The sequence below is a fragment of the Pectinophora gossypiella genome, chromosome 6 (assembly GCF_024362695.1).
Source record: "Pectinophora gossypiella chromosome 6, ilPecGoss1.1, whole genome shotgun sequence".
NCBI classification, from domain to species: domain Eukaryota; kingdom Metazoa; phylum Arthropoda; class Insecta; order Lepidoptera; family Gelechiidae; genus Pectinophora; species Pectinophora gossypiella.
In genome coordinates, this window is record NC_065409.1 from 7,852,238 (window position 1) to 7,866,238 (window position 14,001).

The 14,001-nt window shown below is 39.3% G+C and overlaps 1 protein-coding gene and 1 long non-coding RNA gene across 7 annotated transcripts in view; one reads left to right on the plus strand and one right to left on the minus strand.

Moving 5' to 3' along the window:
* Positions 1–14,001, minus strand: part of LOC126367673 (serine/threonine-protein kinase tousled-like 2) — a 37,197-nt gene that overhangs the window by 13,044 nt on the left and 10,152 nt on the right. For 2 of the 6 annotated variants that reach the window (XM_050011314.1, XM_050011309.1), the window contains exons 1-3: positions 12,352–12,872; positions 8,785–8,870; positions 6,872–6,922 (exon numbers count right to left, since the gene is read on the minus strand). In XM_050011314.1, coding sequence (XP_049867271.1) covers positions 6,872–6,922; positions 8,785–8,870; positions 12,352–12,424 — 210 coding nt within the window. In that variant the 5' untranslated portion in view covers positions 12,425–12,872. Of the gene's footprint in view, positions 1–6,871; positions 6,923–8,784; positions 8,871–12,351; positions 12,873–14,001 lie in introns of those variants that run through there. The other 4 variants (XM_050011310.1, XM_050011311.1, XM_050011312.1 and 1 more) reach the window with 4 other exon arrangements.
* On the plus strand, positions 243–4,954 carry LOC126367675 (uncharacterized). Its single transcript, XR_007566506.1, has 2 exons — positions 243–395; positions 4,158–4,954. It is a non-coding gene; the product is annotated as an uncharacterized LOC126367675 (long non-coding RNA).

Genomic DNA, 14,001 nt, shown 5'->3' on the forward strand with positions numbered 1-14,001 from the left:
AAGATTGTGGCTTCGTTCGCATTCGCAGAGTCGAGTTAGCGGCAGGTCAACAGCCCACGATTGCGATCATGATTGTTGTTAACCAATCATATTTTTTGCACGGAATAAATTTGACAACGCAAGAGTATCCGAGGAGTTTATTGGGTAAATATTGAATCACTGTTTCATTTAAATTGTTTTTAACAAGTCTGTTTCTTTAATATTGGTAGGCACAAAATCGACTTGACCGATTATTCCCGCAATGAGGTGGCAGCGGCGGGTGGCGGGAGGGCGGAGTGCCACCGACCTGCGGCGAACGAGTACGTGATATCGGCGCTCGTGCCCCACAACAAACTGCTTACTGGACGTGTTACGTAGGCGTCTGAGCTGCGATGTACCAACATAAACACAGATAGGTATAACTAAACGTATTATATCAACCTAGCAGCGCGCGCGATAAACTTGTACATGCCTACCTTATGTATGTATGTGTCAACAACGCAATGGATAAGGTACCTACGTAGGTAGGTAGTATAGTATACATATAGGTATTTACAGGTGGGCAGAGCGCGTTATTACACGAAAGTGATTAACTTATTATTTTGCAAGGTTTTTTACAACTAATTTTAAAATTATTAGGTAAAGATGTCAACCTAGCAATCAAATTACCTATAAAGTCTTAAAATTTATAAAAATATAATTGTAGATTAGAAAGAAGATGGGTATTTTGGTTCTCTTCTAGACGTACCTACTTATAAAATAAAGTTTTTAGTATCAAGAACCTGACACTGCAATATTGCTGATTCTATGACAATGACAACTATCAGCAGTTTGTCATAGGTAGGTAGGAAGGCTTCTACCTGCTCGTAGAAGAATGTTAGCTTCTCTATGAGAGAGCGATATTCCAAGAAGCCCTATCTATGCAAACTTACAGAAATATGAAAGGAACGTTGCGGAATTTTACAGACAAGCCAATAAATAAAAACAAAATCTTAAAAAACATAGGAGACATATCACTACAGCACAAGCAGAGATACGAGCGAGCATTATTAGCATTAACGCAGCCCGTAACGTTGCCGTTCTGTACTCCCTTCGGTGCCTCTCGCCCCTCCTCTCCTGATCACAGCGGCCACCTCCCGAGCTAAGTTAGCAACAAAAGTCGCCAGCGAGCGAAACGCATTTTGATTGGATCAAATTAGCGATAAGGAAAATAAAGGACAATCACGTGATGCCGACATAAGTTAATATTACTACCAAGTTTCACCTATTGTTGACAAGGCTGACTCACGTAATTGATGTTTTCTTTCTATCCCCAGATAACAAATCGATTGTTACAGACAGTACTTATTTACAAACACAAAAAGTCGCGGACTTTCATAGCGATCTTTTCCAGGCCCTAGTCTTAATAAAAACAACCAAATTATTCGCTTATATGAAGGAACACAGAAAGAAAGTGAAGAAACGAGCGTTTACGAAAGTATTGTTTTTAAACTATTCGAAGAAAAGTATGAACCAGCAAGTAATGATAATGTCGTTGATGACAGTCTTTTAAACTATGTATATCGAGTTGGAAACTTCTTTCGTTACCCCGATTGACTGTAGTCAAGTGAAAATCATAAAATGCGCTACCTGCATATGGGAAAACGAAAAAACTGCCCACACTGATTGGTGTAAAAAAACCGCAATCAATAAAAATAATCCGAATGATTCGCTATAAAGAGAAAGAACTATTTAGTGAAGCCGAATAAGACTGCAGATGCTGGACTGTTACAATATGGCAGATGTTTTTGCGCTGACATAAAAAGTAACGGTGTAACGCAGTGCAACAGTATCCTATTCTGCTAAAATACCTCAATATAATTTGTTCTAAATAATTTACAAGACGTATCTAGATTATTTGTCAATTATATTGGCATACTGTGTACGAACGCAATGCAGGATACTGCGTCTCAATGTGAAGACAATCAATACTCCGTCACATCTGTCTGTCCCGTACTCATTGTGAAGCGCAGTTCCGCGGACCCCCTAAAATCCCCTCTTCCTGTGCGGCATTCAGTGGCGTGCTGTTTAACCCAATTTTCTAGTGCGATGCGAGGGGTGTGCAGGGTGAGAGGTGCTAGAGGGGGAGGACACGGCGCAACTTCAGCCGCAAGTGTGCAGCGTCGAGGCGCCACGAGATTCGAATCCGAGTCTGCAATATCGATTATTTCTGGAGCCCGATGTAGTTAAAATCTCATATCGAACACCTAAAATCACGTCAATCTCACTCAAAGTGAACTTAGGTTAAACTACCAAATGAATTTCAAATGTCGCAATTGATTGTTGACGAAGATGAAACATTAATAAAGGGAGGAAATTTAAAACAAAGAACTAAGGAAATGTCACTTAATTCAACAATAGTGCAGCTTTGATTGATTATTAGATAGAATTAGCAATATCTTTTTGAGAAACTTAAAAGGAATACGCACCTACATGATATTTTTATATGAATTATACATACCCTATAAGTTTTTTATTGCTGTATGATTTTGTATAGGTACTTAACTTTCCAAGGTACGTTCCCCAAAAATAATATAGATCACGCTGTCGAGATTTAACGTGATAATAACCTAATTTTTGATTACTCGGGTACATAATTATTCAAAATTACAATGTGATGGCAGAAGCATATTATATAAAAATAATTGTTGCTTGGTATTTGGATCACATTATGTATAGAAGTATGTTGCCATCTATATTGCTTCTCTTTATTTTGAACAGAATAATGATGGGGTAAGATGTTATTGCGCCTGGGCGTAACAAAAAGGGTCATCATCAGTACCTACACAAAAACAAAGATAAAAGATGCATATGTATATATGATGTATGTCTGTTATCCATGAAATTAAAAGGTTAATCGAAGGAAAATCTGTACAGCGCCATCTATATTGTTTTTGAGGAACGTAACCTGGAAAGTCGCCCATTTAATGAAATCTTAACGTTTCGTATATCTGCTTTTGCTACGATACTGCATTACATTATAAGCATAATGTATCACAGCTGATTACAGATAGTGACGTGGTTGGTCGCCATTTTAGCGCAAATTCTATTTTGTCAGGCTGGGAGTCTGAGTGGTAAGGTAAAATGGCGGATTGATTATACGCATACTGGTCTGTTGTTTATGCTAGTAGCGTTCACAGAATACGTTACGTCACTAGGTATATTGCGATGATCTCGTGTTGATCATAGTGAATTTTGTATGTAGCATTCTTCAATAAAGCCAGATGAAATGACGTTATAGGTAATTTCACGGAGACTACAAATTTTACACTAGTAGGGAATTTGATCACCCAGGTAATTACCTGGTAATCACTAAATTTAGTGTCAGGTGATTTTAGGAGGCAATTATGTATTCTGAACAGAGCGGAACAATCCATATTGTTATTTCATGTAGGTACCTAACTTAGAAACGTCTCAAACGATTTGGATCAAATTTTGTATTAAGATTAGGTTTTGCTTTTCACGCAAAGAAATAATAAATCTAAAACTAGCGAAACTGTCGCCTAGGTAGATATTGATCATAATAATAAGGTACAGTAACGACATTCCAAAAAGTTGCTAATATAAATTTTTATCATGCTTATTTGAAGGATAAAATGTTACTTTCAAAGATGATAATAATGTTATCTTCTTTAGAGCTTGTATAGATAACACCATATTATCACAACGTATCATAATAAGTACCTACTTGCTCATTCAAACCATTTAATTTGATTATAGGTAAGTATTTAATAGTAATCTAAAGATTCGACACAGCTGGTATTATCAAAATAATAAATGTACCAATTGACATTTTAAACTAATTTAAGTACCTATTTGATTACGCCTGTTCATGACTGAAGACAGCGTGAAAGAAAACTCATTCAGATGTCAGGATCCACTAAAATAAACAAACTCAAACTAAGAGATGCAAGGGATACCTACAACAGAGCGATTTTCTACTCAAATATCAATACATCGTAGTAAAAATGTGGATACGATAGCGTAGTTCGCTCATACTAACAAGTACCTATCTATTGTGTAATGTTTCAGTACAATACTGATATGTTAGACAGATAAACAAGTTTCTTTCGCAAAGACAGCATAAGTATCGTGTTATTTTGTTATAATGATGATACACGATATTATTTGGTCGTCAGGGGGATCAGTGAAGCACGGGCGACCGGGGCAGGCGGCGCAGTGGGTCAGGCGAGGCAGTACGGGCGGACCTTGCAATGTCGCGGCGTGACGCTCAGCTGACGGGCCGCCGCCGCCGCCGTCGCGCCGCGCCACGCCGCCCCGTTCATTGCCTCCGCGGCGGCTGGCGCGAGCGGACGTCTAATATGCTACATCATGTGATTTCATAATTTTCATGTTAACGAAAATCTTTGAAACAACAACAAATGGAGCGGATCGTAGTTAATTGTGTTAATATTGTGAAAACTTAGGAGGAAATGATGTGTGTGCGACGTGCGTAGATAAAATTAGTTATGCTGGAGTGCGGTGACGACCGGTGCGAAAGGTCGGGCTGTGTAAAAATAACTGCGGAACCGGGCGGCAAAGCGGTGGAATGAGGTTTGACGGCACATTGTAGCTGAGGCGGGGCGAGGCCGTGTGCGCCATGTTATAATTTCCCTTCGCGTCGAATGTGCAAACCGACTGACTGAACACTGCGGTGTGCCTACTTCTCTTTCTCTCAGTGCGGAATAAGCATGCCTGCTGTGTGAGAGACAAGTCGTCCACCTCTACAGCCAACGTGTACGTCTAACAAACTATGTACCTACCTATAATATAACATGTAGCAGGTACTTCTCTACGAAGTGCTTCTGCATTTTAGTGCAATGCTGATTTCTTGGGCCGCTCTCATGCCAACAACAGAGCAACAAGCCAATGTTTTAAATAATTACTACTACATTTACAAATATTAATATAACGAATACACTTACTTATAAATACATTTCATGTGCATTCCATTAATTAACCCAATCACGAAAATTTCCTGAACTCCATTGATAGCCTTGTTTATTTTTTTTTACCGCAACTAATGATAGCAAAATATGGGTTTACGTTACGATAGCAACAATATGCATAATTAATCAGTACTTTTATTGTATTTACCTATAATAGAAAAGCCAGACAAATTTATAGGTATTTGAAGTGAACATGAAGGATGTAGAAGTTATTGTATTAGTTTTGGTGGTAAGATGTAAGCGGGGCCGGGCGGGTGCGCACTGTGCCGGTGTCGCTGACCCCGCGCGGGCCGAGTGCGACGCGCGGTTCGTCGAGCTACGCCCCACGCAAGCCGCCTAGGGTTGCCCGGCGGACGGGACTTATGGATTGTACACATAATACCTATCTTGAAAAGAATTGCTGTAACTTCAGAAATAAACTGTGCATGAGACAACTATTTAGGACACACTGCACTTTCCGTTGTAGGGCGCACACTTGATGAGGATCGTGGCGCCACACTAAAGTCTAAAATGGCCAGTTAATTTTTCATTTAATCCGCGCAAAAACCTTGATGACTATTTTGGTGTTTTGCCCCGACATTAAGGTTTTCTAAGTTGGCTACCCAACGGCTGACGAGGCCGGCCACCCGCACTCCGCCGACATACTTTCCACCTCGTTTTATCAACATTATCGTACGCCGCTACTAAAATTTTAAAACCCTATAAAAAGTTTATGTAATCGTTCACAAGTGTCAATCGAATGTTAACCTTTTATTTCACATACATACATACACATACATACATAAACTCACGCCCGTAATCCCAAATGGGGTGGGCAGAGCCACAAGTAAACAAAGACAACTTGCAGCCACTGTTGATACGAACACACACACACACACTGTTGTTGTTGTTTTATTTCACTTTATTTATAATAGAGTAATCGTCCAATCTGAGGTTCAGTTGAAAAATATTTTCTTTAAATAAATAATGTGTAACATGCCATTTCGCCAGTACATTACATAACACATTATAATTAGATTATTACTTATCAGCACGTCGGCCACAAGATTTTGCAATGAACAAAATTTTAATACCTTGAAATCTTTGAAATATATTTGAATATCTATATGTATACACATATACTTCAGTTCCGTTGAGTTAATTGCTGATAAATAATGTAAAGATTATATTAGCAATACAAACTATAATAATGAATAAAATAACATTACTGTATACTTCCTTTCATGTTCATATTCCATATATCGACTTTAACTTGTATTTCGTGGTTTGAGGTAAAGGTGAAAGTATCCGAGGACGTTAACTCAATAGAACCGCTAGTGTGTGATGGAACGAAAATGTACTCGATGATGTTATTTTCTAAGGCGCTATTTATAGGTGTGTTTACAGTACACGTTACGGTACGATCGAAATGCTATGCGGCGGCTGCTAGAGTAACAAATATATCTAGGTTATTCGTAATCTTAGGTGCGCCAACAAATCGTATGTGCCAATATTATAACATTACATTTAATGAGATTTTACTTAGAATAAAACCACTGTCATGGCGCCATAAAAGAATAATCTTAAATAAATGGTAACATTGGTCACAAGGTAACTCGTTACTCCTACATATTTTGAAAATAATATTCATATTAAGTACCAAATTGATAGCCACCTACACTTCGCAAGAAAATCAATACCTTACATGTTGTCGACGAAAGCCTAATCGATATCAAGGTGACTGGCGCCGTAAACGTGGCATGATACTCCACAATACGTACCGTCTATTATTAGCGCTGCCATCATGCAACGGTTTGACACACACCAACGAACTCGACCGACATTTAACGCGATTGAAGAAACTAAAATTGCAACGTCGATATTCGCAGTGGAAATCATAATGAATGCAGATACTTTTAACTTACCGTCTTGCACACGGTGGGTCGCCTTTCTACCAGTATCTCCTCAACGCTCACCTGCAAACACGCAATCAATGCGCTTAGTGTAACAAACATTCAATGCATTTTTTTATTAATCTTAAATCTTACATTGGCTCTTCAATTTCTAATGCACAAGATTTATTACGTGTAAGATTAGTTATTCTTTTCCGTTTTAAAGTTAATGCAAGCAAAGTAACAAATTTATTTTTCATATATAATACTTTTTTGTTAAAAATAATGCTAATAGAAAATTTAAATATTTGTGGTATGCTTAATAATATATATTACTGTAGGTGCTGTGACGTGATGATCGAGTTCGAACAGAGACGTAGAGAGAGAGCACTAATCTGTTTGTAGGTCGATAAGTCACAACGTACATTTGCCGGCAGACTATTTATGTCCATCCGCCATCTTGTCGTCGAATGACGAAATAAAGTCTCGCGTACCAGCCTACGATCATCGACTAAGCACCGCACCGCGTCGACTCAAATCACGTACATACATACTGAACACGGAATGGCTACGTTGTCGGAGAGAAAGCGATTTGAGACTATACGATATTTTTATTTTAGTTCAAATCCTACTCAAAATAATATTGTTACGCTACAACAAAGAGAACGTGATCAATGACACAAATATATATACCATTTGAATAACAAATGAAACAAACAATGTTAAAAAACCAATGCCCTGGCGATGGCGCGGCAGCAACGATATAACAGGACGAGCGAGGGGGCAGAATGCAGGCGGGCGGAGACGGGACGGAGACGAGACACATAATGGAATTACATATCTACCATACATCACTTACTCGGTCGAGAGCCAGATATGTGCCTGCACATATGCGAGCGGTGAACGCAGGCGAAGGGCGCGGGCGCGAGCTCGCGGCGCGGTGGCGGGGCAGGTGGGCCCACTGGAGCCGCTATCAACACGACACTACCGACATCACGTGATCAACTCATTGCAATGCATATCAACCTCTACATTCGTTTCCCGCCGGTTATGTGCGAGTGCGTTCTTCACGCTGGCCAATAAATATACAGTATACCTACATGCACAGCTCCGACCCAATTAACACCACGCTCAAGACGTATGAACTAAACTAGCGAATTGTTAACTATTTTCTGACTCGCTGAATACTCCAGATTAATTACAAACTTACTTAATATTAGAACGCGACAATGGCGAACATAAAGTAACAAATTTTACGCAGTAGAGTTTTCGTTAAAAGCACGAGTTGATACTTAACGGCAATTATTCAATATCAACGATCCTAAACGAAACTAAATACTTATTATTTGATTTCAATCGAAGACGCGGCCATTTTCTTTCGTACACGTATGCCTAGCGATGACGTAGTTCAATGATACATGGCAACGCCTCTGTGTTACCGATAAACTGAGCTAACACAACCTAACCGAGCGCAGGAAACGCGAGAACAAAAGAATCGCTTCAAAAACAACATCGTATTCGCCTTCTTTGATTTTAACAAAAGCAGTCTATTCAATAGCGCCTAAGGAATTTACACAAATGAATGCAGTTTCAAACTGCTTCACACAAACTACGTATACTGACAACGAATAATTGAAAAATGATTCTAAACAAAATATAGTATCAAAATAATGTGAAGGTAAACTAGTTTACCGTGATTTTATAATCTTGCGTGTATCCCAATACAAGCGCGTTTTATCTATTAGGTGTCTCTGACTTTCCATACGTACTCTGACCAGCTCACACACGAGAAAACGACCGCGCCCACTTGTAAATTCGGGGCAGCCGAAACTGTATAATTACCTATGCATATAAATAGCAATGTTTCAGATTCGTCCTTTGTTCTAGAATTAAAGGAAACAGAAAGGAGACAAGGTGTGTAAAAGGATTATAAAATTAAGGCTAACCTTGGCACCTAGGAAGCGCGCTTCCAGCAGCTCCTGCTTGCGAGGATCCAGCGCCGCCTGGAAGTGCTCCATCTTGACGCCAGCGCCTGCAAACATTACTTACAGTTAAATTTACTCGATAAATTATAAGAAGAAAATATTACGAGGTCCAAACTTTTAGTATCCAAGCAAACTTACTATATATACCACGGTAAACCATTACTCCCATTCGACATAGCTATTAAATTATCAGAGTTTGTTAACGATAATTTTGGAAAATAATGAAAGTTACGACAATGCATGTTTAAAACTATAACTAGTGTTTGTGATAGGAAAACTCAGGTAGTTAGGTATTACGTTTGGGAAGGAAAATTTTTGTCATGCACGTGCGTCAAGTTTACAAGTGGAATAAACATTACTCATTTCGATACTGCTAGATGGTGCAAGAAACTATGGACATACACCGTTGTGGCATATACACGGAGATATAATTATTATTAAAAAGATAACACCTGGCTCTGGCATAATAGATAACGGTTATGTATATTTACACGACTGGGTAAGTTTACCAAAGAGAACAAAACTTGAGGCGCATAAACATGTACATATTTAGTGGAATTATAAGGTGATAGAAAACTTGTGGTTTCGGAGATAGGATGGTAACATACCGAATTAGTCCGCAATGTTACTGTCTGAGTCATGAATTTCTTTTGAAGAAAAATATTAAAGGGAAGATAATGTAATGTTCCGCTGAATACTTATTCTGCGAAATAAGCATTGGCTACAAAGGGGTCGGGGGTGAAGGGAAGACGGTTTTGGCGCAGTATCTGGAGCAGAATTCGAGTTGCGAGAAGTTAGGTACGGTTATTTATATAGGTACGTATACGTATGTATGTTCAATGTACATATCGATCGCCTCCCGGGCCACTCGCCACTATGATCTCACCTCCATCCTTTGCGACTCCCTACCTCACCCCTCAGCCCTCCCGCACCCCTTCGAGGCCTACAACGAACAAACCGTCGCTGTTATGCCGTGCTCTGTTGATGACCACGTGACTCGGTAAAAATTGTACATTCCTGATTAACTTATTTACAGCCGTCATCGCTCTATTTAGTCATAAATGAAAGCTTTTCAATATTATAACATGAACGTTTGAATTATAATCAACACTGTGATATTATTCAGATGTCAAATCATTCAAAACATTTATTAAATTGTAATCTACATTCAAATTATAGTAGGTTCATTGACATTAACAAACGAGCGATGGTTGCCCCAAAGGGACGGTTTGAAGTCTTCAAAAACGTAAGCTCAGGTAAAATTTCCATGAAATATTACGTCATCGGAATTGGTCACAACTTCACAAGGACCGAATGTGTGTCCGGAAATAGGTATTCATCATTTAAATATTTAAGGACAATGAATTCTTGTTGTTCGAATAATCACTATAAGGCCGACCTATAGAGGTTGCTTTGCTACAAGATTTGCAGATTAGAAATAATACGACTATAATAATATCTGATAATTTATATCTATGGCCCTTTCTATTCACGCAAGTAACCTAACTAACCAATTCAAAGGGATATCCGTAATATACTTTTTTTTTCCTATAACTACTTACTTTTCAAAGCTTAAGTTGTCTTAAATGCACTGATGTGTTAATTCTTATATATTCGATATTCATTCTTACATTTCAAAAAAGGAGGTTTACAATTTGACCGGTGTAATATTGTTGGAATTGTACAATGTTCGTATATATTATGATAATTATTATGTATAATCAACATTGTGATATTATTCAGCCCAGTCTATGTGGACTTTTAGTAGTACGCGTGTACGAAAGCAGCTGTATGTATGTTTATCGAATATATTACTGCAATCATTCGTCCAACTTAGGGAATAGTGCAAGTTTCATCAAAATCGGTTGAGTAGTTTCATGACAGGGTCAAAAAAGAGTCATTTATTTATTTATTTTATTTATTTATTTTAGTCATTTACTATTAAATGACTCTTTTTTGATACTGATACTTATACTATTATAAGTATCATTATTTTTCATTATCATTAGCTGAGCTTCAATGGAAAAAAAAACTTGAAAACGGTCAAGGGTGTGTCGGATATCACATCACATCATCAGCCCATTAACGTCCCCACTGCTGGGGCACGGGCCTTCCCTATGGATGGATAGGGAGATCGGGCCTTAAACCATCACGCGGGCCCAGTGCGGATTGATGGTTATTAACGACTGCTAATGCAACCGGGACCAACGGCTTAACGTACCTTCCGAAGCACGGGGGAGCTCGAGATGAAAACTTTTTTTTTTGTGGTCACCCATCCTATGACCGGCCTTTGCGAAAGTTGCTTAATATACATTGTGTCGGATATACATTAAACTAATTTTAGGGCATGATCAATTCAGATAACGTAAGTACCTGGAAACGTGATCATATTTTCAGTGTTACTTAGTTCGTCGCTCCTCGAGTTTACATATAAATAAGTAAAAATTTGTAAAATAAACCTAAATCTGTGTAATAAGTAAGAAATAATATTTTTTTTGAATACAGTGTAACAATCTAAGTTCTGAAGTCGGCGCACTTAAGCGGATTTATATGTTTGATAAGTAAGTCAACAAAGAAATGTTTATTATTGTTTATTAGGGTCAGAAAGACGATCTGTTTTAAATGCGGCTTTAGTAATTTACTGATTTATCATTATTTATTATTTATCAATCAAATCTTTACAAAAGTAGAATTTTTGTCTTTAGGTAAACATTTTAATGAACGAACGCAGTGTTTTTTTAAATAACAGTTTCATGTTGTTTAAATTTACCGGGAATTTTATTTTATTTTAGTCGTAAATTAAATAATAATAAAATTATATGGACACCCAATTATTAGTATTGAATAATAGTTTCGAACAAAATAAAGGTGTCGATGGACAATTTTACTTGATATCTCCTCCTGTCTAGCCTGAAAGGTGTACGACACAAAAACGCTTTGAAGAAAACACTTTATGAGGAAATAGCTATTAATAACATCTAGGAAAAACACCTGCTACTTAAGGTCAAAATAAGCGATATACGTATATTTATTTTACAGAAGAGACAACCGCTATAAAATAGCACTTTACAAATCACTTTTCAACAGTAATCAATGGCCATAAAAACATAAAATGTGACGTTACAAAACCGCAGACAACAACAAAGTGTCACTGCAAAACAACTAATTACTAAATAGGTAGGTAACAACTAACTGAATATTAATTAGTTTTCCACGTCATAAAAGGAATAAACTTTAAATCATATATTTCATTGAATACGTGGATGTATCAACCCGACATGTTATAAATCAGCTGATCGTTAAAGTTGTACGGACGCACAGAGGACCGAATTAAAATAATACTTTTCATTGCAATTTAAGTGCTTTTGTGTAGCTTAGGTGCATGTAATAACATCTGTGTCAACTGCACGAATGCGTGCGTTTTGTTGTGTTGAATTTCCGTTGCAATACATTTATGACATGATATGATCTGTGTTATATTCGTTGTCAATGTAGAGTTAATGCTGAGTCGGGAGTGCAGACACCCACCCTTGCAGCGGGAGTTGCGGCGGCCGCGCTCGTTCGGACGATCGCTCATCGCGAACGACTCCTTGAAATGCATCTTCCGACACCACTCCGCACTCCATCCACATTCACGTATAGCATCGGCGAGCTATACACAATCCACTCACTGTCACCAGCAACACGTCACCGTTTCAATAAGTAAGGCCGGAGCCGCCCTGCCTGGCTGTCACCCGCCGCGATACGCACTCGTGACGATCCCCGGAAAGCGCCGCATTTTCAATTTCGACAAACCGGCGACGAGCTAACAAAATACTGGAGGCGCGAACCGGTGCGACAGACGGCCTCGGGCGCGGACTGGCGCGCGATGCGAACGGCCACCGCCGCCGCCTCCGCTGCGAGACCGGACCTCGCGTCTCGGGGCGAGGATGCGGGAATCGGCTTCGGCGCAATACCCGTCACGAAAATAATAGGAACAGCGAGTGCACCTCAGAGGCGCGACGCGACGCGGTCGGTGTGAGCGAGACGCGGATAAACACCAGACTGTTTACTTACGGTGTTCGAGCTCGGGGCGGCGTAGCGGGGCGAGGGGCAATCGCCTGCAATCCGCGCGCTGCAATTACCTAGCTACTGCCTCTACACTACAATATCATCCTAACTCTGACAACACTCAAACAAATTGAACTTTAATTCTGCTCTGGTTAAATACTCACTTTCGTTTTGAATGTACGTCGATTGGTTAGGTGATTAATTATGCGCAACTATTGCAAAGAAAAAAACTTGACTAATTAGGTACGAATTAGTTTCAATCAGCCTTAACATCAGGACAAAGTAAAACATACCTACGTCTACCATATCATAATAGAATGAAACGACTAAGGTTACGAGTTGTTTCGACTCTCGCTCAACGATTTAACACCGTAGAGAACCATGAAACCACAAATTAAATGGTGGAAGTGTATTACAATAAATTTGCTAGGGCTGCGATTTTCTATGTGGTTTTTAAATAGTTTTCAAAATCATAGACCTCATTTTCTCAGATCATGAGTCCATGACAGAATTGGTTGCATTTTTGTTCACCTAAAACATTCATAGTTTCGAACATATCGAGCGGAATGGATTGAAGACAGTGGAGAGTGAATCGGTAAGTAGTCGAGCCTGGGCGATCAATCGGCGAGCTATGCATGGAGCTGTGGTGACTGCATTCCGACGGCCTGCCGCGGCCGCGAGCCCTCGCCTCACCCCGCCTGCCTCTCGTCACGTGACGCGCCGATTAGCCGCCGAGTGCGCCACCGCGACCGAAATAGAGCGCACACAATCTCGCATCTCGTTCAACTTCACTAAACTCTCACGCCTCCTCCGTTGTCTGTTGCCGCATGCTCGTCTGCTTTGCCACGACTCGCGATTTACGCCTTTAATAACTGTCACCGTTTCCAATCGTAATCGCACTCGGCTCGGTAACCAACCACTTTCCCATATTTAGTCCAACATAAAAATAGCGGATCATAGCAACGTGTCAACGTACTTCTTTTGCTACTGTCCTAAATATAAATAGGATACAAACGCCAACGAATAATCGATAAAAGAGTAATAATATAGAGGGCACTAAAGTTGTACGGTTCCTCGCAAGCGATCTGTATTCTGCAAGGCTAAGAAAGTAGGAATTTCTAAATAACG